Below are 26408 nucleotides of genomic sequence, written 5' to 3'. Positions count from 1 at the left end.
GACTGTTTTGTACACAAATGTTTTCGATGCTCTCCTTGCAGAGAATGGTTGAAGTGGGCATCTGTGAGGAATGCGACAGATCTATTCAGTGTTAGGCAAAACATATTTTTACTAAAAGTTACATCTTTTGCTAAATGTTTCTTCTTATATGTTGGAATTTTTGAAAATATAACTATGAGGATATGGACAACCCAGCCAGCTGAATAGTGGAAAACAGCTGCAGAAATGCAGGTGTAAGCTACAACAACCAGGCAACACCTGTCAGCACAGTGTACAACTTATTAGGTGTCCAGGGACTTCCTGTTTTAGGTTGCTTTTTAATCACTGAAAAGCTGTAACCTTGTGAAAAAAGGATATATATACTGGATGTAAATATTTGTAATTATAGTCTTTTCGTTTCATTAGTATTATTTTAAATGTCTGTGCTACATTAAACATTTGATCAAAAACTGTTTTTACAAACACTGGCTCAGGCCGGCAACATATAGAAGTATGCCATTTCTTGCGCTGAGTCGAGACTTTGATCTGTCATTTAGTCACCCCATAGCTGTGATGTGCCAAGACATGTGTTAACCATCTCATGTAATGCTGGCACTACAGGGGAGATCAATGACCATGAAGCCATGTTGAACTCTCCCACTGTCAGTCACTATTCTGAGGAGTGCCCTCAACCCTATGTTCCATCAACATCAAAATAAGTATACTATCCAGATTGTACATTTTGATAGTAAGCCTCCAAGAAATGAAGGAATCATTAAACAGTCATTGGGCTAACTTCTTGCTTTTATTTTTAACTATCATCGAGAGCCTGGTAATGCTACTCAATAAAAAGTGGTTCAGGTCCTGGAGAGTTGGCCCTTTTCCCTGAGTCAAATGATCTGGCCCACAGAAAAGAGCTGGAATTTTACAAGTAGTTGCAAAAGTTAGTCAGGGACTGGAATATACTTGGAAACATGAAAACACACAAGCCTGCACCCTGAAGCTAATTACCAGACTGATTATCTCAGCTGGGAAGGGGATTAATATAATCAAAAACAGGAGTAACAGGGAAAGCAGTGAGTTGTTAAGGAGAGGTGAGAGAGGAGAGAGCTTCATTTAAACACAGTAACTGATTCTAATGATGTGAACAGGTCACCGCATCCCCACTCTGACTCTCTAAACTCAGCACAAATTAAGCAATGAATGTTCCTCGGCTAGGCCTGCATCAGAGTCACATGACAGGGTCACATGACAGGGCTGGACAGCTCCTTTGAATCAGCCTTGTTTTAATTGACACATCGCATTGTGAGAGATTGCCGTCAAACCTGGCTGATGTGACACATTTTGGGGCAAAATCTCTGGACAGCTGAATTTGTTCCATTTCTTTTGCGCATGTCTTTCATTCCATCTTTCTTCATGTCCGCTGTCGTCATCTGTAACACTATCTTTTGTTGTTTTGTTGATTGGACTGTTCAAGTGTCCAATCACATGTGAGGACATTGTTAAACTTAGCTTTAGTGACCTAGCTCATGTCAACCGGTTGCGTAATTGTCATACCTCAGCTTATCCTCATCTTATCTCGTTATGGGATCTCCTGCCTCTTAGGCCTTCTCAATCCAATCTGCTACAGGGACACTGACTTCATGGTTACCTTTGCTGGAGTCTTAGGTGTCATCACTTACAGGAAGTTGTTGGTGTTGCCTCAAGGTATTGATATCATAGAAACTGTGCCAATCCTATGGTAATACCTTTTGCAGAAATAGAAACTTGGTTCATACCTATTTACTTGGACATCCTATGTAAATAATATAAAGGTTTGTATTTGAAATCCTGTTTTTATTGTCTGATTGCAGATACATTGCCTTTAAAGACAACCCAGAGTTATGTCTGTTTCTGTGAAATATATTACAATCCAAAAGAAAGAGGACATTTTCCATACTGTACCTGTGTGTAAATGACAGACAATGACTATGAAGAGTAGGAGAGGCTTACAAATGCTGAAAAGTGAAACTGATTGTGCCTCTCATTGAGAAGTCAGCCCATCCTGTGATGCTGCTCAGGCATGTGCATGTCATGGTACTGATGACCTGACAACAAAACCAATTAGCCACCTGATAAGTGAAATGAGTACAATGGAAGACTGGTGATGCACAAGTGTCTTTGTAGGACCTTGAGTGTCTTCATAGAACTGAACTGTTATGCATGCAATTTTACATCTGTAAAATATAGTTGAAGTAGCATCACTGAGCAAGCAGGGAGGCATTAATGAGTAAGCATAGAGATATACAATTAATATAAATAAAAGAAGATCAGATAAATAGAAAAGATGCTACAACTGATACTGCAAATAAACAAGACATAGTCTGCATGTACTAATTTCCTGCATGTTCATCACACCACCTATGAATGTTTTGACATCACAAGACAATTAAAATGTTACTTTCGTATGTGATGACCTCACCATACCTCTCACCATTGAATGTACTGGAATCCTGAATATACCCCTTCAAATGGCAGTGCTTATACAAGTGAACTGACAAATAACTAAGATATGAAGTGTTTACAAATGTTGTTAAATACAAATGTTTCAACTACTTTTTGAGGTGTCCTTAGAGCGCTGCTTTGCTATCAGAACTTCTGGTGTTGGCCAGAATGTAACTTGGCTAATCTCAAATGGATAGTCGTGTTCCTCAGGCCTTAATCCTGTTAGCGGAGTCTTCTCTCACCTTAATCCACACAGTCCGCTGCAGCTCCTCCAGGGCCGTGTTAGTCCGATAAACATGCAACATCTCTGCTGACGACAGGTAAAAGGACCAGCGAAACATATTTGCGTTTATCAAATGAACTTTCTTGAATTTAAGGATTTGGAGTGTATTTTAGACGTTGGATGTTGCTTTTAAAATTTTCAGATATTGTGAGCCTGAAGTATATCGGATTTTTGTGGTCAAGAACACTGATCAAGTAGTGGGCTAGTCTCCAAGGTGTGATTCTCTGATTGCAGTGCTTTTCATATCTCTGTCCCTTTTAAGGCTGGATTCAAGAGAATTCTTGTGAAGTTTTTGGGTTATGACTTTTGACAAAGCCACAAACAGGTCCTATATGCTTGTGTCTTGCTTTGATTCGTCTCACAGAAGCTGACAGTTAAAGACCTTGATCTTGGAATACTGCGTTGTTTTCTCTGGACATATGGGCTGCATACTGCAGGTTCGTGTGAGACAGATAGAAAGAACTAGAAGAAATGGAGGCAAGCGGAGCGAGGGACAGATGGGCTGAGAAAGAAAGTAAAAGAGAAATCAGGTGTGATTAGCAGGTTGTTGGTCATACTCTTTGTTTTGTGTCTCCGGTGTCAGTTGGTTGTAGATAGATAGATACCACTTACTTATTGAGTATTATTTGAATCAAAGAAAAGGTATAAATAAAGACATTGACTGTTGTAGTGTGTTCTTGCAGTAGTGTGTTCAGATGGAATAATGAGCAGTAGTGTGTTCAGATGGAATAATGAGCAGTAGCGTGTTCAGATGGAATAATGTGCAGTAGTTGAAAAGCCTCTCTTCTTAAGCCTAAGCGGTGACTGCTGCGGTCTGAGAGGATGATGGTTGATCTTTCAACTAACCCTAACCCTAACTTCTGTCTCTTCTGTGTGTGTTACTTTGGTTTTCCCAGCCATGTTTGTCTTTTTATGCGTGTTGTAATTGTTCTGTAGAAAAGGTTTAAAAATCAGCGATAGCACCCCCTACTTTCAGATATTTGCAGATTGTACGTCTGAAGGTGATGGGATAGCAATGTCAATGTCAAAGTCTGTGGTTTTCCTTCACATGTCAGCATAGTGTTGCTAATAGGGGTTGATAACTCCTTACCCCTCATGTTTCAGGATGTTTAACTGGGTGGTGAAAGTGGTTCCACAGCCGCCTGAGTCTGAAGAGCCGGTAAAAAGACTTTTTGAAATAACATAAACCAACTTTTGACATGACTAATATTTAATTAAATGTGAGTCTCCTGATGTGTAAATATCATCCTGACTATGTCCTGAATCATGTCCCTTTTTAAATCAGGACAAGAGTTCGTCTAAAGATGGTAAATTCTCCAATTTTGACCACTTTCCAAACAATTCCTTAGCCGCTGAGATTAGTTGCATTTTAGTTAAATGAGTTCCGAGTAGGCCTATTTTAAATAATAATAATAATAGTAATAACAATAATACGTAATTGTTCCTGTTGTTGATGGTGGTGGTGGTGGTAATATTGGTAGTAGTAGTAATTCTGATGAGTCAGTGACATATCTAGACACATAATTATACTTAACCTTTTTCAATGTTCTAACAGCCAAGAAAACGGCCCTGAAACCCATTGATGAGGACCATCAATCACTTGATAGCAGGTGTGTGCACAGTTCACTCTGTGAGTTCTGTAAATTGTACATATGCCATAACATAATTTGTGAAACGGTCTCTGGTGATCTTCTACATTTGTCTATAATTGTCTTCCTAGCGGTGCACCCAATGGGGTCCTGACCTGGCTGTCCAATGGCTTTGTCAGCGCTCTGCCCCAACCGGCCGGGAGTCTTCAACCCAACAGAGCTAACTCTGATGTCAAGGTACTCATCAGGCTTTTGCAGTTAATCCAGATCACCACAGAACACTCCTCTAATCTACCTGTACTGTACTGTGGGTAATTCATGACATCAAATAACCTGTTTCTTACTGTCTGTCTCTGACTCTCAGTCAATTGCCCCAGAGGATGATCCAAGGTAATGTAGGCTGAAGTTTCAGTGCATTAAACAGAGATAGCTGTAAAGACCACAACGGGTGGATGATTCATTAACGTCCCTTGCGCACACAGGCAAGGTGGGGTGATCAGCTGGATCTCCCAGGGACTGGGCAAGGTAGTGCCACAGCCAGACGACAAGTACAAGGAGGGACGAACTGATGATGTGACAGAGGTTAGAGCACGTCATATCAATCAATACCTGTCAGCACTGTCAGACATCAGTACAAAATATTTAACATGGTACATTTATTAGAAGTTTCTCCTCATACCTAGTATATACTTAATATTTTGTTCTACTATATTTAGACTAGATTTTTTTTTCTACATTAGATTTAGAAATTTCACAATTGAAAGCTTCACACATGGATATGGGTCTAACGGCACTGTCAACTCCACTGCTCTACTTTAGTACATAAGGCATTTACACAGAGTATCCATGTGCCTCTGGGTCCATGAGCAGTCTCTCAGGGAGAAATAGAGGCTTTCACCTTGTGCGTTTTTTTACTTCATTATTCATTCTTGATTCTGCACTGTACACATCATTTCTGGTGTTCAGATAATAAATTCACAAGGATAAGATGTGTATGTTATTCTTGTATAATGAAATTATAATTTCATTCTCACTGAAACTTATTCCAACTGAAAGGTTCAGAAGAATGTTAATGATGCGGAAGAATGATGATGTTGCAATGTAGATGTGAATGTGTTCATTATGTAGATATGAATGCGTATGCTAACAAGTTGAGGGGAGAACGTAAATACATAGGAATTCCAGTAGGCAGGGCATGTCAGGGTGACTACAAAGACTTGTGTGTCGTGTGATGTAAATATTTAATCTGATACCTTTCCCTCAAATTATGGCACCACCTGGTGACGGGGGATAGAAAATACAATCTATGTCCCTTCCTGACGATTTCCAATCCATTCAGTTGGGGTTGTGGAGACAATGTTAATAGAAGCCATCCAAAATGTTTCTAGTGATTTGAGATTGGTGGCAGTGGACATTTTTTATACATTTCTGGAATCATGTAATGCAACAAATATGACAGCATGAATATATTTGTATTCATTAGATTTGATGCAACCAAAGTAAATATGTTTACAGTCATGGTCGTATGAACTTTGTCAGGAAATAATGTTGGCCATAATTGGTTGGTGGATAATGAGTGTAAAGAATGATTTTTGTAATTTAATGTATTCCATTCCCTCAGGTATATGAGGCAAAAGACCTGCCAGGTATGTAGGAATTTACTGTCATTGTAGTTCAATGCAGGAGTGCATTTCAAATGTACTATAATAAGTACAATAACGCCAACAAATAGATGAATAGAATACATTCTTCATTTTGCCATCAACCATACCAATGACATTATGAGAGTAAATGCCCTATCTTTGCTTCTTCTAGATGCTGAGCCGCTGCCACACATACCAGTTGTGGAGCTTTTTTCTGATGAAGAATCCGAAGCTGACAGTATCCCAATTCAATTCCCTCCCAAGTAAGTAGATATATGAGCAGACTCATCCCTCTAGCCCACCTCGGGGTTATTGCCAACTATCAACAACATCCAAGCCAATGACGATGCTATGGTTCTGTGAGCAAACAATTCTCACCCCCTTTTTGCGTGCCACTTAAATCGTGATTTTGAAAGTTCTAGATCTAGGTATTTTTTCCAAACTTATATTACTATTATTCCAGTTTACATATTTGATGTGTGTGTGTGTGTGTGTCTCTTTGGCCTGATAGAGTGATTGACTGGTTAAAGAACAGTGTTGAGAATGCCATACCTCAGCACCGGCCAGGCTACTCGGAGCCTTCCTCGAGAAGGACAACCCCCTGTTCTGAAAAAGGTACAGCGGCAGAGTCACACCTGCTGGCTCACAGGCTATTCTCCACTCCACAGGGCCTGAGCTTTATTTGGGGAGGTAATGGAGGAGTTTTTGCCAGTGGACCTGTCTGTGTTAGCTGTGCTTGTGCTAGCACGTCCACGCATTGTAGTGACTGTGTTCAGGTGTCTGTGTTAGCTGTGCTTGTGCTAGCACGTCCACGCATTGTGGTGACTGTGTTCAGGTGTCTGTGTTAGCTGTGCTTGTGCTAGCACGTCCACGCATTGTAGTGACTGTGTTCAGGTGTCTGTGTTAGCTGTGCTTGTGCTAGCACGTCCACTCATTGTGGTGACTGTGTTCAGGTGTCTGTGAACAGTGTCCATAAACGTCTTTCATTCCCCCATAGTTTATTCACCACCTCCGGAGTCCCTCACCAGCGCAAATGACGAGGACACAAAAAACTCAAAGTGAGTGTGACTTTCATTGGCATAGGTCTGTATGTGTCTGTGTATGTATGCCCCTCATGAAGGACATGTCATGATGGCTCATGTGTTTCTTGTGCAGTGTGGTGGGCTGGATTATTCATGGTCTGGGCCGTATGATGCCGCAGCCGGCGTTGAAAGGAAGCGATGATTCCGGAGTGAGTAAATCAATGATTATTAAATTATTATTAATAATAATAATAATAATAAAATATTTTATGTTGCATTCTCCATTATCTCCCAGTCCAACTGATTCTCTTTTTTGTTTTCTTCAGGAGAATGGTGGCATTGTGGTACAAAATGGTAAGTGAACTTTTTCTCTCCACAAGTTCCCTCACACAGCATAACTGTAATGCCTTTCAGTCTAATTTCATTTAAGAAAGATCATTCTATATAAAACAGATCACTGCGTGAAAACAAGGCCCCATAAGAATCAGGCTCACTGGAGGCTTTTCTGCTTCATTTCTCAGTAGTTCTCATCAGAGGGTGACAGTGTTGGTTCGTCAGACTTTAACTCCGTCCATCTTCTCCTTCTGTTTCAGGGGGGAGAGCTCTGAGAGCCCCTTAAACAAAAGGAGAAAGAAGACTGAGGAACTGTCTGTAAAAATCACATGATCTCACTTACAGAGCCACTTACATCCCTTACGTTACAATAGCATTAGAAAAGACAGTAGTGCCCATTTATCATTTTCAGAGATGTTCAAGCTCGAAGGAGCAATAAGGCAGCTTTACATTGACTTTGATGTTCTAAACATGTACTCTATTGTATGGAGAAAAATATTTATTTTTTCACGAGTTTGATATACTGTGAATTGTGACAGTAGTTGTCAGAACTATTTTAATGATATAGTTTCAAAGCTTGATTTTTAGATTCAAATGGGTTGTTTTCACTGCAGTGATCATCCTTGTATACATTTTAAAATGTAAAAACTTCTAGTACTTGCACACTCTGTGCACTGCTTTAATTGCACTACACTTTACTGTGTCTTTCCACGATTATACATTTGAGAATCTCTTAGCCATAACAACCAAAGGATGTGGCACAAATCAAAAAAATATGTGTATGATAAATGATTAATATTTAGTTATGTACATCTTCTGACAATTACAGGTGAGTAATCATACACATTTGGACATAATTTGGATTGCTGAGCGTATTTGAAATACACATTGCTGAACTAGTTGTGATTTTGTGTCCCTTTCTTTGGAATACTGGGCTAAATCAATTTGGTCTATGAGTGCAGGGACAAATTATATCAACTCCCCTGCACTGTCAAATCTGTTGCCTTCCACCTCGAATGAGGCCTATATCAGAACAAGCAACAAAACTCTCTTCAAAGGCTAACTCTCCAGTTTGCACGGGCTTGGTTGTGACAAGCATAAATGCAATGACTGTTACTTAGTGTCAGGCATTATTGTAACACAATGTATAATGTATACAATAAACTGATGAACTGATTCATGTTGTGTTGTATATTCAGATGTTTGGCAGATACTCACAGGAACACATCATAGTTTTGGGCATTAAACTGACAATCATAAAAAAAGCATGCAATTGAATGGCAATGCAAATAATGCAATAAAAAAAAAACTGTGAGAATAGTATAAAAGTTTATAGTTACTGAGTAAGAGTGGTATAATAGTTTAAAAGTGTATAGTTACTGAGTAAGAGTGGTATAATAGGTTAAACGTTAACCTATTGTGTAAGACTAGTGTACTGAGATAAAAAAGATAGATAGAAAAGATAGATAGATGGATAAGAACAGAGATTACAGTATCTGTACCTTCACTGGAATACAATGACTGTGATAATATAATAAGTGTGAATACAATGACAATATAATAATTAATTAATACAATTATGTGAAATTGGTTAAACACAAACACATCAGAGGAGACATTTACTCACCTTTTTGGTTGAAAATGACAACAACGTCATGGGCAGGTAGGAGAAAAACAAAATAACTTTGAATGGTTCTTAAGGTCAAACTCTACTCTACTCAAGTCCAGAGACCAGAAGCTGAGAGTCTCCTGAAGTGAGTGTCAGATATTGTATGTTTAGTGTATCCTGAATGTAAAAGCACTGACATCTAGGAATCTCCACAGCTTGGAGTCCCCCGGCACAGGGAGTACGGTCAAAGGGTCATACTCCGAAGAAGGCCTCCCACCACCCTGCACCAGCAGTCTCCTCTGCTCATTCAGTAAGTGTATCACATTCTGCTCACCTAAACGCAGAGGAACGGTCTACGCAGCTGGGACAGTCCGAGGTCCTGGAGGTGCTTGAGGCAGTGGAGATGGAGGATGCAGAGACACAGACAGGGAGATGGACCCCTTTCATAGAGAACCTTAAGAGGGAGGCCGAGCATGCAGCCGTCACTTCAATGGAGGAACGGTTAGAAAAAAACCCACAGTGATCTAAACTTTCAGAACTTAGTTCTTAATCTTTTGAAATCAACCTTACCCATATGGAAAAAAAGTCTGTAAAAACCATATAGGAATCACACTTGTAATGTGCGGTATAGATCTGCGGTAAAGAGCTTGCATATACTTTTTGCATTAAAATACCATAATGCCTTCCCCACGCATAGGTCATTAATCAAACATATATTTTTCTACGTTGCTGTATATGAAAGGGGCAATAATGATGTGTTAATTAACTTTAGTATTGTATAGACTATATAAAAATGTACATATATGATTTTACAGACTTTTTCCAAATGGGTAACCAAAGGATAGAGAGGATAGAGGAAGCACATGAGATAATTAACGTTCTCCATGTCCACCAGTCTGCGTCAGGAGCGCCTTGAGACAGCACAGATGGCCCAGGAGGTGGCTAGGGAGGCTGCTGAGATGACCATAAGGCAACTGGCAGGGGAGCAAGGGATGAGACTGGCCATGCCACCGCACATCCCGGTGGAGGATCTTGATGAGGAGCTGGAGCCAGAGTAAGTGGAGCTTCCCTCTCTGACATCTCCCAGCGAAACAGCGCACTGTGAACATGTTGTTGTGAACAGTCACTCATAAACATCGTGCAAACACACACTCACACACATGTTTTGGCGTGAACCAAACCAGGACTGCTCTCCAGATTATCCAGGTATTAAGGACTTAAGGACAAGCGGTTTGTTGCATCTGTCTGATGTAGTCATAGGGGTGTGGGAGCTGCATGCTGTCTCTCAGCCGTGTCCATGTCATGATCTGCACAGGTTACAGGTGCTGCAGCAGGAGGAGAGTGAAGGGGCCACCTCACACAGTGTAATCACAGAGTAAGAGTCCACATGAAACTGGCTCAAGTTTTATCATACGAGTGCACCCTCCTCATATGATACTCTCCCCATGATGAATGGCTTAATGAAAGGTCCCCGTAAATCATTTAAGACCTTCAGTTTTAGAATGTTGAGATTAAGAAAAGGCTAGTTGGTGCTAAATACAGGCACAGGTTTGTGAAAGTATTAGGGGTAGGATATACATTTGATATAGCCCAGCAGCAAATGGACATGTCCAGCTTTCTGTCCATCCGTGCTCCTTCCCTCATGTCCCCGTCATGATCTGCACAGGTTACAGGTGCTGCATCAGGAGGAGAGTGAAGGGGCCACCTCACACAGTGTAATCACAGAGTAAGAGTCCACATGAAACTGGCTCAAGTTTTATCATACGAGTGCACCCTCCTCATGTGATACTCTCCCTACCCACTATGGAACATATGGTGCTCAACATATGGCTTACATAGCTGTTTTGCTACTGAACCTAGAAGGAATCTGTTATGAAAGATCAAAGATGGTGAATTGTTGTTTTACTGAACATTCTAAAACTTTTACAATTGGTAGTCTCAAGTCAAGTTCATATTCACCAATATCTTAAAATGTTCCTCATCAAGCACACACGTTTGGACATTTCTTTGAGATGAACGTGTAGACTGAGTTTCCTAAGAGACAAAACCGGATATCATGCATAGTTGCACCTTTATGTAGATATGAGTGCACCCTCCTCATATGATACTCTCCCCATGATGAATGGCTTAATGAAAGGTCCTCGTCAATCATTTGATTCTTTTTTAAGAATGTTGAGATTATGAAAAGGCTAGTTGGTGCTGAATACAGGCACAGGTTTGTGAAAGTATTAGGGGTAGGATATACATTTGATAAAGCCCAGCAGCAAATGGACATGTCCAGCTCGTGTCCATCCGTGCTCCTTCCCTCATGTCCCCGTCATGATCTGCACAGGTTACAGGTGCTGCAGCAGGAGGAGAGTGAAGGGGCCACCTCACACAGTGTAATCACAGAGTAAGAGTCCACATGAAACTGGCTCAAGTTTTATCATACGAGTGCACCCTCCTCATATGATACTCTCCCCACCCAGTATGGAAGATCTGGTGCTCTATTGCTTGCATAGCTGTGTGCTGCTTTTGAAGTTTGGAGGCATCAGTAATGACAGGCAAAAAGATCATTGTTGGTTTTTTAATTAACATTCTAAAACGTATGAAATTGGTTGTCTTCCAATTCAAGGTTATATTCACCCAAATCTTAAATATTTATTAATCAAGTAAAAATAATTTGTAAAATTCTTTCAAATGTACAGCAACATTGAGTTGGCTAAGAGACAGACCCCGATAGAATGCATAGCTGCACATTCATGCAGATCAAAATCCAGGAAGTCCAGGTGTTTGTCTCCATGACGGACTGCTGATTATATTTGCTTGTGGGGGTGTGGGAGCTGCATGCTGTCTCTCAGCCATGTCCCCGTCATGATCTGCACAGGTTACAGGTGCTGCATCAGGAGGAGAGTGAAGGGGCCACCTCACACAGTGTAATCACAGAGTAAGAGTCTACATGAAACTGGCTCAAGTTTTATCATACGAGTGCACCCTCCTCATATGATACTCTCCCCACCCAGTATGGAAGATCTGGTGCTCTATTGCTTGCATAGCTGTGTGCTGCTTTTGAAGTTTGGAGGCATCAGTAATGACAGGCAAAAAGATCATTGTTGGTTTTTTAATTAACATTCTAAAACGTATGAAATTGGTTGTCTTCCAATTCAAGGTTATATTCACCCAAATCTTAAATATTTATTAATCAAGTAAAAATAACTTGTAAAATTCTTTCAAATGTACAGCAACATTGAGTTGGCTAAGAGACAGACCCCGATAGAATGCATAGCTGCACATTCATGCAGATCAAAATCCAGGAAGTCCAGGTGTTTGTCTCCATGACGGACTGCTGATTATATTTGCTTGTGGGGGTGTGGGAGCTGCATGCTGTCTCTCAGCCGTGTCCCTCTCATGATCTGCACAGGTTACAGGTGCTGCAGCAGGAGGAGAGTGAAGGGGCCACCTCACACAGTGTAATCACAGAGTAAGAGTCTACATGAAACTGGCTCAAGTTTTATCATATGAGTTCACCCTCCTCATATGATACTCTCCCCATGATGAATGGCTTAATGAAAGGTCCCCGTAAATCATTTAAGACCTTCAGTTTTAGAATGTTGAGATTAAGAAAAGCCTAGTTGGTGCTGAATACTGGCACAGGTTTGTGAAAGTATTAGGGGTAGGATATACATTTGATATAGCCCAGCAGCAAATGGACATGTCCAGCTCGTGTCCATCCGTGCTCCTTCCCTCATGTCCCCGTCATGATCTGCACAGGTTACAGGTGCTGCCGCAGGAGGAGAGTGAAGGGGCCACCTCACACAGTGTAATCACAGAGTAAGAGTCCACATGAAACTGGCTCAAGTTTTATCATATGAGTTCACCCTCCTCATGTGATACTCTCCCCACCCACTATGGAACATCTGGTGCTCAACATATGGCTTACATAGCTGTTTTGCTACTGAACCTAGAAGGAATCTGTTATGAAAGATCAAAGATGGTGAATTGTTGTTTTACTGAACATTCTAAAACTTTTACAATTGGTAGTCTCAAGTCAAGTTCATATTCACCAATATCTTAAAATGTTCCTCATCAAGCACACACGTTTGGACATTTCTTTGAGATGAACGTGTAGACTGAGTTTCCTAAGAGACAAAACCGGATATCATGCATAGTTGCACCTTTATGTAGATATGAGTGCACCCTCCTCATATGATACTCTCCCCATGATGAATGGCTTAATGAAAGGTCCTCGTCAATCATTTGATTCTTTTTTAAGAATGTTGAGATTATGAAAAGGCTAGTTGGTGCTGAATACTGGCACAGGTTTGTGAAAGTATTAGGGGTAGGATATACATTTGATAAAGCCCAGCAGCAAATGGACATGTCCAGCTTTCTGTCCATCCGTGCTCCTTCCCTCATGTCCCTGTCATGCCCTGCACAGGTTACAAGTGCTGCAGCAGGAGGAGAGTGAGGTGGAGATCACACAGAATGTGTTCACAGAGTAAGACTCTCTATTATACTGTCTGTACACCTGGTTGGTTTGCAGCCCATATTAAAGAGTTCCTTCAAGGGTTGTTGTCAGTCGGAAGCAAGTTTCCAGCAGCTGGATGCTTTGCAGTCAATCAGTTAATACATTATTTACTGTAAGGTATAGTCCAAATTCCAACTCATCCTTGTTAAGGTAAATTCCATCCAAAACAACAGGCTTTAAACCTACATTATCTTTAATATGGGTGGCCCTAATAGGCTTCAATACCTACATTATCTTTAATATGGGTGGCCCTAATTGTATTAGTCAGGTATTGCTTCCTGTGCTCTTATTAATTCTCTCTTCCAGCCATTTTCCATGATCAATATTGTACTCCTAATAGTATTTTACTGATCAATATTGTACTCCTAATAGTATTTTACTGCTTGCAATTGTTCCACCCAACTTGTGTTTCAAAGGACCATTAAAGCTACAGAACACAATTCCCTGTTAATCAAGGTAGTGCCATCCAGAGATGTGAAAAAAAATCTCTATATTCCTTCTTCCCACCCTTTCACCTACGTTCTTTTAAGAAATGAAGGCTCAATATCTGAGCTTCTGGTTTGCTTGAGCCCGTCAGACTGCGTCCACGCTGTAGCTTTAATGGAAGGGTGTCCTTGTGTTCCATCCTGCCGCTATTCCACTGCTTGGGAGGCGACAGTGGGGGCGACAGTGGTACAGTAGGTAGAGAAGTCGTTTAGTAAACAGAAGTTTGATTCCCTGTCGAAGCGTCCTTGAGCAAGACACTGAACCCCTAATTGCTCCTGATGTGCAGTGTGCCATCAGTGTAAATGTAAAATGTGTATACATTGTAAGTCGCACATATGTAAGTCGCTTTGGATAAAAGCGTCTGCTAAATGACTAAATGTAAATGTAAATGTAAATGGAGCACTTATTGTTTTACCTGAATTGTAAAACACTAACCCTAGACTTTTCGCACAAGCCTGCCTGAACCACTCCCCACTAGTTGCTGATAGGTGGACTCCAAACTGGTGCCTAGGAAACGGTCCCTACGGCTTAGGCTACTCACCATACATTTAAAATCCTATTTAAGACTGAAGCTGCTATAGAACTTTAGAAGGGAATATCCCTGTAATGCTGTCCAGGCTGTTCTATAAGCCTGGCTCCCAAAATTCTCTTGGAACGCATATCCACACTCTTAACTTGCATATCCACACCAAGATAGGCTTTAGAGTACATTTCAAACAAACGGAACAAACATAAAATGTAGACTAAATCATGAAATTGTGAGCTTTTCATTTAATTTCGAATTATTCTCTGTGCGCATGGAAAGTCAACAGCGATTGTCAGTTCTCTCCTGAATCGCTCTAAGGTATTGACTATGAGAGATTCATAGCCCCTAATTAATTTTGCAGCCATGGCAACATGTTATTCCTCATAGCAACTGCATCACCACCATAGACACTGCGGATTCCCTCTTGACGGTTGCCGTAGTTACTAATCACGCCTCAGGTCTTATTTTTCTGGTTTGGATGTTAAAGGAAGGCGCAGGTAAGATGCTTTGGGTAGTCTGTTATTTAGTTATTTACTATTTTGAATCAAATTTGAATCTTCCAAATTTAGCAATTCATTTGCAATGTTATGTACAACATAGAATTTTAAATGATTGTGCATTCTGGGGCCTGTGTTACTCATTTGAAAATTTGAACTGCAGCCTAAGTTTATATGACAAGATATTTGAGACATATTTTATTGCAATGACTTCTGCATTGTGATTCCGATTCCGATTAGTGTTTGTGTTCTGAATTCAGTTTTCTGACTCGTCCTTCAGACCCATGCTGTTGCTATTGTTAACCGATGGGGATTTGTGTTAAGATGTTCATGTGTGCAGATGTATTCATATGGGTGTATGCCTGGGTGTATGCCTTTTCCTGTAGGTGCCAGGAAGTGTGCTATGTTGAAGAATTTCAACAAGTGGAAGAAGAGCTGGTAGAGCCAGCTGCAGAACAGGCCGTGGACGTTGTATCACGCAGTTGCCAGCCCTCACCTCTGCAGGAGGAGCTAGAGCCGGTGAAAGAGCTACAGGAGGAGGAGGAAGAGGAGGAGGAGGAGGAGGAGGAGGCTTCACCTCCCATACAGGAAGTCCCCTCACCTGTAAAAGCACCGTCACCCGGGAGATCCCCATCGCCTGAGCAGGAGCCTGAACCGGAGCAGGAGCAGGAGCAGGAGCAGGAGCAGGAGCAGGAGAAGGAGAGCAGAGAGCAGGCAGCGGAGTCTACCCCTGTTACAGAGCAGCCACAGGCAGCCACCTCCTCTTCTGACACCCCCACACAGGTAGGATGTGCTAAAGTTAATATGACTTCAGTCACAGTAATGAACTATGCGTGAATCTCATTGCTATAATTGTATTCACTTTCCTTGCATCTGCTCAGCTATATTCATATTATGGGGAGTGTTTGTGGCCTGTGATTTTTTTGACCACTTTGGACACTGAAATCTACTTTTTATTCAGACTTGGGTCCTAGATTCAGGTCCGGCCCAGTGGCTTCCCAGAGGGCCCCCACCTGCTATCATTTATTTACGTGTTTCGGATTTTCTTTTTGCCTGTAGCGTCCAGTGGCGGACCATGTTTTTTATAGCTATTTATACTACATATATATGTTATTGAAGTATAAACCAGATCAGAAGGTTTCGGGGGTATTGTGTTATAGTGTTTTAATAGCTGATTTGTCTATCATTTTGCTACAAAAAGGGAACAAGGAAAAGCATGGTTTAAGTGCTGTTGGCTAACCCTAGGGTGTTTTAAGGACCCATAATATTAATAAATGTCTTGTGCCATTGCGTTGATAATGTAAGTAATGTAAGCTTCTTGCATAATCTACCCTGTTTGTTAGGTTAAACCCAGGTTGGTCTGGCCAGGTTGCTAGGTTAATAAACCAGAGCGTGAAGACATAGATAGGTCTGCCGTATGAGCTAAGACCTTGGTCGATGACGCATCTGATAGATTAAGTCTGCCTCATGGAATAGACCAATTTGATTGGCTGATGTGTTGACAGTACTGTGGAACTGCTGAGTCCTGAGTGATTAGTGGTTGAGATAAAAGTATTCTCTCTTAAAGCTGTGTCTGTGGTGTAAATCTTCATACATGCAACACGTGGTACTTTGTACGATGATTTAGATTTAAAGAGCGGTTTGAATGGGGCCAATGAACAAGCGTTAAACCAGTTCTCTATTTAGAATGGCTTTGCATAGTCTACACCGCGGCATCAAAATACTAACCAGCAAGAAGCTGGTATTCCATAAATACTGGACCTAACTAGTTTTGAATTTTTTTTATTTGTAGCATTTAGAATTCACACCACTTTTTGTACTTCCTGGATGGGGCCCCCCAGAAAAATAAACAAAAAAATAAATCGCCAGCCATGCCTAGATTGTATAACAACCAAATCTGCTGCCATGCCAGGATGATCCTGCTGATCCCTCATTCTTTTTTTAATATACTTTTGTACAGGAGGAAGGAGCCGTGGCAGAAGAGGAAATTGGTGGTGAGTTTCTTTGTATGTGTTTACAAGTTTGGCCTCAGGATGCAGGGGGTAAATGGGAGTGATGACTTAGTTTGTTATCTATTTTCTAATAACAAGGTCAAGACATTAAAAATGTTGTTATAATATTACGTCATATTTAAAGATGGTGGCAAGGTTGTTCATGAGCGTGAGTTAAGATGTTCTGCTGCAGTGTAACCGCCTGTGTTTAGTAGGTGTGTCTCAAGAGTGATGCCCCTTTTGCCCCTATGCCCCTTGACTCCACTGTGCTCTCCTTTCAGTGTCCCCCCGCTGTAATGTACTGAAGAGCTGTCTCATGCACATCCCTCACGCGCCCCAGTGTATCAGCAGAGTGGAACAGCTGATGCAGGAGAACAACATCACTCCTCCTACACTGCCCCAGATGCCTCAGATGCCCAACTCCCTGTCTCAGCTACAGCAACAGATAACAAAGCAGTTTCCTGTGACGCAGCAGTTCTGTGAGCTCCCACAGCAGCTGTCCCAGCGGCTCTCTCAGGGACTACCCCAGGGACTACCCCAGCAGTTCTCCCAGCAGTTCTCTCAGCTCACCCAAAGGTTCTCCAACCTGCCTCAGCAGTTACCTCATTTATCACAGCAGTTCCCCACTCCGCCGCCACAGCTGTCAAGTATATCCCAGAAATTATCCAGCCTGCCGGAGCAGGCCTCTTCCATGTCACAACGTGCCCAGCAGTACTACTCAAACGTGGCCAACCGCCTCAACAGCCTTAAGCCCCAGTAGGATGCCTAAACAACAGCAACAGCAGCAGACTCGAGATATGGAGTTGGACAGCCTTGTTCGTCAGTCACCCCTCCTCCAGCCACGCACCCCCTCCCCTTCGTCCCCCACCAGTGCCCTTGAGCTGCCCAACATCCCTTCCTACCACCGCTTACCCCCCATTGCCCTTCCCAGGCAGCTATCCGGACTCTCCAACCCTGGCTTCCATATTGAGGATGACCTTCCCTCCGCACGGCACTCAGGTGGATTCAGTCTTCTACAGCTGTTGAGTCATTTACATTTGGTTGAGAATGTTTTGTAGGTATCTCAGGCCAGTATCCAAGTAACAGAATGTTCCTCTGGTTCCCCCTAGGGAGCTCTAGGCTTAGTTTGCACCCCGCTGTCAATGTTGAAGATGTAGATTCAGATGGAGAGCTAGGCAAGAAATCTCACAAAACACCCCAAGTTATCAATCACCAGGGCCCAAACCTGAAAACTCTGACAGTGCCTGGAGTCCCCAAACCTAACCGCTCAAGGTAAGCTTCCTCTCTCCCTTGTACGTCGCTTTGGACAAAAGCGTCTGCTAAATGACTAAATGTAAATGTATGGGCATGTCCATGTTCAACAGAATTATTGAATGAGCATTCAAATTAAACTGCAGAGCCCAGGCCTATCCATAACTGTCATGCATTTACTACAACTGAAGTCTTTTCTGAAATCATGTTCTGCTTATCATTTGCTTTCCTTATCACAGAAGTTCTTGCAAAAATCTATTGCCCTATGCTTGTGGTGCTGAAAGATTATTTGGGTCTGTCTTTACTCGATCAGTTTAGGTTTTTTAAATTGTTGTTTTGACTACTGCACAACAATTTAGTTTTATGTTTTAGTATTATTCCTTCACATTAATGTTATTTTTCTCAGTTTCTGATTATTCTCTTTCCCTCCTCTAAACCTCACATGACATCCTTCCATATTACCATTCACATAAACGCACCCACACTTTACTTTTGTAGGAAGCAGCAGAATATCTGGAACAAAATGTAAGACCTTTTCCTGTTGGTCAAAATTCATCAGTCCATGAATCCTCCACCATATGTCAAAATATATTTTCATGAAACTTCATTTCAACTTTCATGAAAGTTTCGTTGTGTGCTCATACTGTTCCCCTGGGATGTAGTAGCTAGCTGACAGTGGGAGGGACAGACTATGGAAGGTGGTGGGTGGGTTGAAGGCTGCTTATAATATGGGACCAACCTGCTGAGTGGGAGATCACCGTTTTGAAATAACACTTGCCCACTGAAACCAACCCTGTGGACAAAGCTTGTTCAGAGTTAAATAGTTGAAGTAAAGTATGAAAACAGTCTGTATGCTTACTCTGAAATAGTTTTGGGGGAATGCAAACTGCAAGTGCTATAGCTTTAGCATGTAACTTAACCATAAGTAACGTTACCTTTGGGATGATCAGATGATTGCCTCATCCTGTCATCATGTTACAACAATCAGCCACATTTAGGTAGTTTACTGATTTCAGTTACTATTGGCAAGGTCCCTGGATGACTTCTTCATAGGGTAATATTTCTAACATAATCCAATTTCCGCAGTTTGATGTTAATGTTCCTTTGTAGCTGTCGACTTTCTGTTGTCCTGCATGAATGGTTGTGTGTGTTTGTTGTTCATCAATTCGCAATGAACCATCACTAACCTGACTCAATGGAAGATGATGTGCTGTGATACCCTGCTCTCTTTCTCATTAAGAAAAAAACTCTACTCTCAAGACAACGCAGATGAGGATGAGAGAGAGACTGCAGTCCGTGCATGGCCCAGTCACAGCAGCCAGAGCAGCCTCCTCAGTGTGGATGAAGGGTTAGTGAGTGTTACTATGGCAACTCACCATTGTTCTACTCAAGTAAAAGGCCTCCATAACCTAATGGCTATGACCTTTTTCCCCTCAGGTTAAAAGAACGACCAGCCTCCTCTGCTAGCCAGACCAGCGCTATTGTCAATGATCGCTTGCAGGAGTTAGTGAAGCTGTTTAAAGAGAGAACAGAACGTGCTAAGGAGAAGCTCATTGATCCAGATGAGTCGGATGAAGATACGCCTCCTGCTAGTGAGTTTGACCAGAAGTGGCCAACTAAATCTATGATGAGCGTGTATGATTTGGTAACACTAAGCAATACCTGTCCTTTTCTTTTCTATCCTTTTGAACATGGATTAAATTGTTTTATAATAAAGTGTTACAAGTCATTTTCACAAGCGATATATGGACCCTCAACTACTGAAATCATCCACACACAATCTCTGCCAACACGAAGCAGATTTGTAATAGTCTCCATCATGGCTTTTAGTGTGATACTCAGGGCTGTGTGTGTGTGTGTGTGTGTGTGTGTGTGTGTCTCCTTTAGGCCCTGCTAAAGCTGCTGCTGCGCCTCCTGTAGACCAGAAGGTGGACGAGGCCCCCCCACCCCCGCCCCCAACACAGGGGGAGGAGCAGGAATCCACTCCGCTCTGCTGCCAAGGCAGGCTGGGATCTTGCCTAAGAAGAATGCTGCAGTACCGTTTCCCCGCCAGCATTGACCCCTTCACAAGTGAGTGTGCCCTTCCCCAGTGCTGGCCAGTCTCTCTGCTCTACCCTTCGTGCTCAAAGCCTCCGATATTTACTTTTTTGTGCTAAAATACCCTTTTAGCCTTTAGCATAAATCTTCCTCTTAGTCATTTTCCTTCTTCACTATCCAAACAAGATATTATAGTTTATATCAAGGTTCCACTCAGTAACCTTAGTTAATGTGTTTTAGTACAAATAAACTGTTTTAAAACTTGAATGCATGCTGAACCTGCATTAGTTTAATACAACTAGCAGGAGAACAAGAACACAGATTGTTCTTTCATTCCAGTCCCTTATTTTAAGATTTGGCAAAGTTAGCAGTTACTACTAGTTAGGCGGTTAGCTGGCTAACAGTTTTACTCCTTTTCTTTCCATAGATTTGGTATACGTCCTGTGGCTTCTCTTTGTTACCTTGGCGTGGAACTGGAATGTGTGGCTGATCCCGGTGCGTTGGGCTTTCCCCTACCAGACACCAGGCAACCTCTACCTGTGGCTGCTTACAGACTATCTGTGTGACACCATTTACATCCTGGACATCTTAGTCTTTCAGCCCCGGCTACAGTTTGTGCGTGGCGGGGACATTGTGGTAAGAGAAAACTTTGGGGAACACTAGTTATATCGAATCAAAGCATATGTCCTACCATATAAAGAACGTGTGCTGATAATATACATTATGAACACAGCATATGTACACAATTAGCAATGGATACACAAGGTTGGTCTCCTCTTTTTCTCTGCAGTGTGATAAAACAGAGATGCGGAAAAAGTACATGAAAACCTTTCGGTTCAAGGTAAAGATCTTACACCATGCTGTGCTATCTTTACCTCTGCCTCCTACAATTCCATGAGAAAACTGATCTTACACATCACATCAGAGCTTGTACTAATAAAATGTAATATCATCAGTAGTACTCTGTATAGATACTAACTGATACTTTATTACAGATGGATGTCTTTAGTCTCGTTCCCCTTGAGTTATTCTACTTTAGAACCGGTGTCAATCCTCTCTTACGTTTCCCCCGACTACTGAAGGCAAGTCACTCGTTTTATTAACAAACTTTAAAGGAAAAGAACCACATTCACCTGTTTATATAGTCCAGAATGTATGTGACTTCTCCATCTTTTCCTTCCAGGTCATGTCTTTCTTTGAGTTCAATGAACGTCTAGAGGCTATCTTGACCAAACCTTACTTTTACAGGTGAACAAAGAGTTGAATTACTCTTGTAATTCTGCCATGTTGTGTTGTCAATAAAACTGATTCATAAAAGACACTATTCTTGCACCTCATAGATGGTGCCTTGACATACATCCAATATATGTTGGTACTGTATTGTACATATATGATCATTGATCATTGTAATTGGTCTTTTGTTGTTTTTAAACCATTTGTATTCTTACATGTTTCCAGTCACTTGTTTTTTGTCTGACCACCAAAATAACTGTACCATAAAATAAATAAAGTATTGAATGACAATAACAATAAATTGATTGACTAGAGAAAAAGTAAAGGTTACAGTTGTTAAGGCCTTGTAAGGGATGTGACTTTTGTACTATTTATTTTTTTAGAGTCATCCGTACTACGACATATTTGCTCTATTCCTTGCACTGTAATGCCTGCCTGTTCTACTGGGGTTCTGCTTATCAGGGCCTGGGCTCTACCCAGTGGGTGTACGATGGAAAGGGAAACAGGTGTGAACCTTTATAATCAATACCATTACATGTGATATTTTGATGAAACTATGCTTACTATGCTTATGCTAACATATGATCCTTGCTGTTATATACTTTGTATGTTTCAGCTACATCCGCTGCTATTATTTTGCAGTGAAGACGCTGATCACCATCGGAGGCCTTCCAGACCCCACCACACTGTTTGAGATTGTGTTCCAGCTCATCAACTACTTCGTTGGAGTTTTTGTGTTCTCTATCATGATTGGTCAGGTGGGTCCTGTATTATATTTTTTAGTTTATTTTGAAAATGTATGACTTAAATGATTATTTAATAGCTTGATCACATTAAATGCAGATTAGTGTCCTGAAAACCCCCATTACTAGAAAACATTTAGTCTTCTCTTTTTTTCAACTGTATTAAAGTTAACTGACTCGTTTGCTGACTCGCTTTGAAACAATTGCCATGGAGTTAGTGATGCCTTATATGATTTATTAAGGGAGTCAGTACATGACGATGACTTCATGTCAGATTTATTAAGGGAGTTGTACATGATGATGACTTCATGTCAGATATATTAAGGGAGTCAGTACATGACGATGACTTCATGTCAGATTTATTAAGGGAGTCAGTACATGACGATGACTTCATTGTATGTTGTTACATTAGATGAGGGATGTGGTTGGTGCAGCAACAGCAGGAAAAACCTACTACAGATCCTGCATGGACAACACAGTGAAATATATGGCTGCATACCGGATACCCAAAGAGGTGCAGAACCGTGTAAAGACCTGGTATGAGTACACCTGGCAGTCTCAAGGCATGCTCGGTAAGGAACGTCTACTTAAAGGACCAGTATTGTATTACATTTACTGTACTATATCATAGAATGACCATGATATGTCACCAGTGATTAAGGAAACAAGCTTAACTGAAATACTGGCTTCTCCGACAACTTCTACATCTTCGCCTCTGCCATGATGTTTCTCATGTCTCATACTTGACAATGAATCTCAGTGTCTCGTATCTACTTATAGTGCAGGACACTGCAAACGTATCTACTTATAGGGTAGGACTCGTCGTCACTTGCAATTGTCAAAGTTTAATGTTGAGCTCGTCTTGCGCTTGTTCATGTAAGTTCAGTGTCCTCAGCCTGGCAACCTGTTTGAGCTTCGAGTCTCGGGGGAGAGGGGAGACAACGCCCTCAAATATTCTGATTTTGGAATGCAGTACCGATTTCAAAACGCTTGATTTCTGGTCTACATATTGCTCCTTTAAAAGCTTCTTAGTAATCCACCACAGAGGGCATCATTTGAAAGCTTCTAACATTTTCTTCCATTTCTTCCTTCCATTCAGATGAACAAGAGCTACTAGTGCAGCTACCTGACAAGATGAGACTGGATATTGCAGTAGATGTAAACTACTCCATTGTCAGTAAAGTTGCACTCTTCCAGGTTAGACTAATTACAATTACCTTTGTATGTACTTTATTTTCAATTCATGCCTTCCACTGATGATGTTACCTTGATTCTGAATGTTTTCTTTTCATTGGGTTTGATTCCTCTCTCTCTCGGTCTCAGGGTTGTGACCGCCAGATGATCTTTGACATGCTGAAGAGCCTCAGATCTGTTGTCTACCTGCCAGGGGACTATGTCTGTAAAAAGGTAGATATCTCAAGTCAGATGCAGAAACTCTGTTAGTTGTCCATCAGCTGTTCTTGCATTGACAGAATTCATTTAGAAACACTGCTCATGACTTAAGAATGTATTAATAATTACCTTGTATGAATCATGTGCTTATGTAAGCAGGAACATGGCTTTTCTGTGTTTCTCTCTCTGTGTGTGTGTGTGTGTGTGTGTGTGTGTGTGTGTGTGTGTGTGTGTGTGTGTGTGTGTGTGTGTAACGTAGATGTAATGTTTGGGTGAGCTCAGAGGTGATAAGAAGGGTCATACTGTGCCTGTCCGACCCTGTGTAAAAGTGCCTCTTGTCCCGTAGGGAGAAGTGGGTCGAGAGATGTACATCATCAAAGCTGGGGAGGTGCAGGTTGTTGGTGGTCCAGACGGGAAGACAGTCTTTGTCACTCTGAAAGCCGGCTCTGTGTTTGGGGAGATCAGGTGAATGTGAGCATGAGTAAGAGAATGTGGTCAAAGCTGATTCACTGTAAACAGGATGGGTATTGGTTGTAATATTATTTATTCATACTTCCTTGTTTGTGAATAAAGCTTACTGGCCATAGGTGGAGGGAACCGGCGCACAGCTAATGTCATTGCCCATGGCTTTGCCAACCTCTTCATTCTGGACAAAAAGGACCTGAATGAGATTCTAGTGCATTACCCGGAATCTCAGAAGCTGCTTCGGAGAAAAGCCAAGTAAGTGATACAGCAGTTCTGTGCTGGGTTACAAATTCATAAATACACACATATATACAATACTGCAAAGATGATGGACCTTACATATCTACAATACTGCAAAGATGATGGACCTTACATATCTACAATACTGCAAAGATGATGGACCTCACGATAATTGTGTGTTTGAGATCCTGGCATGTTAGCATAATTGGATTATGTGCAATTACCTCAGGAAGATGCTGGCAAAGGACAAAAAGCCTGAGGTCAAGAAGGAAGCAAAAAAAGAAAGAGCCCAGGTCATCCCTCCTCGAGCTGAAACACCCAAACTCTTTAAGGCTGCTCTTGAGATGACAGGGAAGTCAGGCCTCAAGGGTGCCCTTTCCAAACTGAAAGAGAAAAACAAGTCCAGTGTCTCACTTCAGGTAACCAATGCATTGATATACATTCCTATAAATCAATCTACCCAAGAATGTTGCTCATACACTCACACTCATGTCTTCCTCCTGTTTCACAGCCCTCCCTGGCATCAACTCTGCTGACACCTTCGCCCACCTCAGGGCAGCCTCTGGAACCAGAGCTCGATCTTCTGTCTCAAAACTCAGGGAGCTCTCCAGTGACTCGCAAAACAAAGGCATGTCAAAGGGATAATGCTACCTCTTCCAAGGAGCAGGAAGGTTTGGAAGAGGAAAAGGAGAATAAAGTGAAGGAGGAAAAAAGGATGAAATGATTGGACATACCAGGAAATCATTCCTTCTTTGATCCAAATACGCATTCTTCTCCTCTCTCCTCCAAAAAGTGGTGATCAACATACAATTTCCTGAGGACTTAACTGTCATGTAATTTTTCTGGGTAATGGCATCCTTCATACAATAGAGACATTGCTTCATGTCTTTGGGGCTCAACTGTCAGATGATGACGATTACTTGTAGTGCAATCCCTTGTTGAAAACATTGAATTGAATATATGTTATTCAAGCAGAAGAGATTTTTGAGGTGTAAGCATAGTACTGCCATCTCCATATGTCTTATTGGCTGCTGTTGCTGTTGAATAAATGCCTTAACCTGAACCATAAATCTACACTGAAAACATAATACACAACAACTGTGCTCTCCACTCCTCACTGTCTGTCATTTCCCCCTCCCTTTCCCCCGTCTTACAGAGGCAGACATCTCTAGATGCAGATAGTATTGGTGTGTTAGTTGTTAAGGAGAATGGCTGAGACTGAGTGGACTCCTTAACATGTTGTCTTGGATACACTTTAATCCATAGTATATGGTGGTTAGAACAAAGAGAGAAAAAAAAAGGCAAGAAATAACACTATAAATCACAGTATGCTTATCCAACAGATGTCCCAATCAGACGATGATGGTGAAAGGTTGTGTAAGAAATGATGAACACTGAGGAGTGTTAGAAAAGAATGATACCTCAGTCAATTGCCTTTTTTTCAAATGTTATTTTATTTGCCATTTTTCCCTACAAACTGATTTCAATACAGAAACATTGTTTTCTCTTACATTAGGCAATGTGATTGGTATGCATAATTTACATTACATATTTTACATTACAGGTTTACAAATGTATGAGACATTTATACTTATTTGTCTTTTATATTATTATTATTATTATTATTATTATTATGTTATTTTAAGATAAGCAATGGGTTTCATGGAGATGTGCCCAGGTCTGTTGTATGGTTGGCTACTGAATGTGTTTTGTTGTTGTTGTTGTTTTTAGTAGATTACATCTTTTTGTGAGTCCTCCCTTTTATTTTTTAAGTTTCTAGCCATGTTTTTCCCCTGAGACCTCATGCAAAATTATTTCACAAATAGTTTCTTATGTGAAACAAGTTCTTTGTGGACTTATGCGAGTATTACAGTTGACTGTGAAACAAGTTCTTTGCGGACTTCTGAGAGTATTCCAGTTGACTGTGAAGGATGTCCTCCGTCAGCTGCACATTAGGCATAGGCCTCCCTGTAGGCCTAAATAAGCAGTGAACATAGAGCAGTGGTTGGAAGATTGTTAATCATTAAATCACTGAATTACCTTGAATAAACGTCATCACTTAGTAATGTGTCAGTGAGTTTTTATTACATTTATGACA

The 26408-nt window shown here is 41.3% G+C and overlaps 2 protein-coding genes across 9 annotated transcripts; both read left to right on the top strand.

Annotated features, from left to right (window-relative positions):
• Positions 1-2667: 2667 nt before the first annotated feature.
• Positions 2668-17709, top strand: LOC116219962 (putative mediator of RNA polymerase II transcription subunit 12). 6 transcript variants are annotated; one of them, XM_031564220.2, is made up of 25 exons: positions 2668-2783; positions 3851-3905; positions 4032-4053; positions 4302-4356; positions 4467-4572; positions 4700-4725; positions 4818-4917; positions 5957-5981; positions 6151-6241; positions 6490-6668; positions 6976-7036; positions 7134-7209; positions 7327-7354; positions 9158-9443; positions 9838-9996; positions 10258-10317; positions 10609-10668; positions 11275-11334; positions 11809-11868; positions 12343-12402; positions 12693-12752; positions 13360-13419; positions 15345-15741; positions 16919-16952; positions 17231-17709. In XM_031564220.2, exons 2-25 carry the CDS (start codon positions 3852-3854, stop codon positions 17707-17709), a joined length of 2598 nt encoding a protein of 865 aa, XP_031420080.1. In that variant the 5' UTR covers positions 2668-2783; position 3851. The 6 variants fall into 6 exon arrangements, with proteins under 6 accessions (XP_031420080.1, XP_031420081.1, XP_031420083.1 ...); XM_031564221.2 differs by lacking the exon at positions 2668-2783 and adding an exon at positions 2793-3183; XM_031564223.2 differs by lacking the exon at positions 2668-2783 and adding an exon at positions 2793-3276 and having other exon boundaries at positions 6490-6593.
• A 1-nt stretch (position 17710) lies between these two features.
• Positions 17711-26372, top strand: LOC105895597 (cyclic nucleotide-gated cation channel beta-1-like). Of its 3 annotated transcripts, XM_031564225.2 has the most exons (19): positions 17711-17948; positions 18059-18221; positions 18699-18725; positions 19441-19548; positions 19638-19792; positions 20088-20270; positions 20665-20873; positions 21028-21078; positions 21233-21319; positions 21421-21485; positions 21854-21976; positions 22087-22228; positions 22626-22785; positions 23313-23410; positions 23537-23620; positions 23952-24070; positions 24179-24325; positions 24540-24729; positions 24822-26372. In XM_031564225.2, exons 1-19 carry the CDS (start codon positions 17711-17713, stop codon positions 25032-25034), a joined length of 2562 nt encoding a protein of 853 aa, XP_031420085.1. In that variant the 3' UTR covers positions 25035-26372. The 3 variants fall into 3 exon arrangements, with proteins under 3 accessions (XP_031420085.1, XP_031420086.1, XP_031420087.1); XM_031564226.2 differs by lacking the exon at positions 18699-18725; XM_031564227.2 differs by lacking the exons at positions 24540-24729; positions 24822-26372 and having other exon boundaries at positions 24193-24303.
• The last annotated feature ends 36 nt before the right edge of the window (positions 26373-26408 follow it).

This window comes from Clupea harengus, chromosome 3, assembly GCF_900700415.2.
Source record: "Clupea harengus chromosome 3, Ch_v2.0.2, whole genome shotgun sequence".
NCBI lineage: Eukaryota > Metazoa > Chordata > Actinopteri > Clupeiformes > Clupeidae > Clupea > Clupea harengus.
This window is presented reverse-complemented; position numbering and strand designations above follow the sequence as displayed.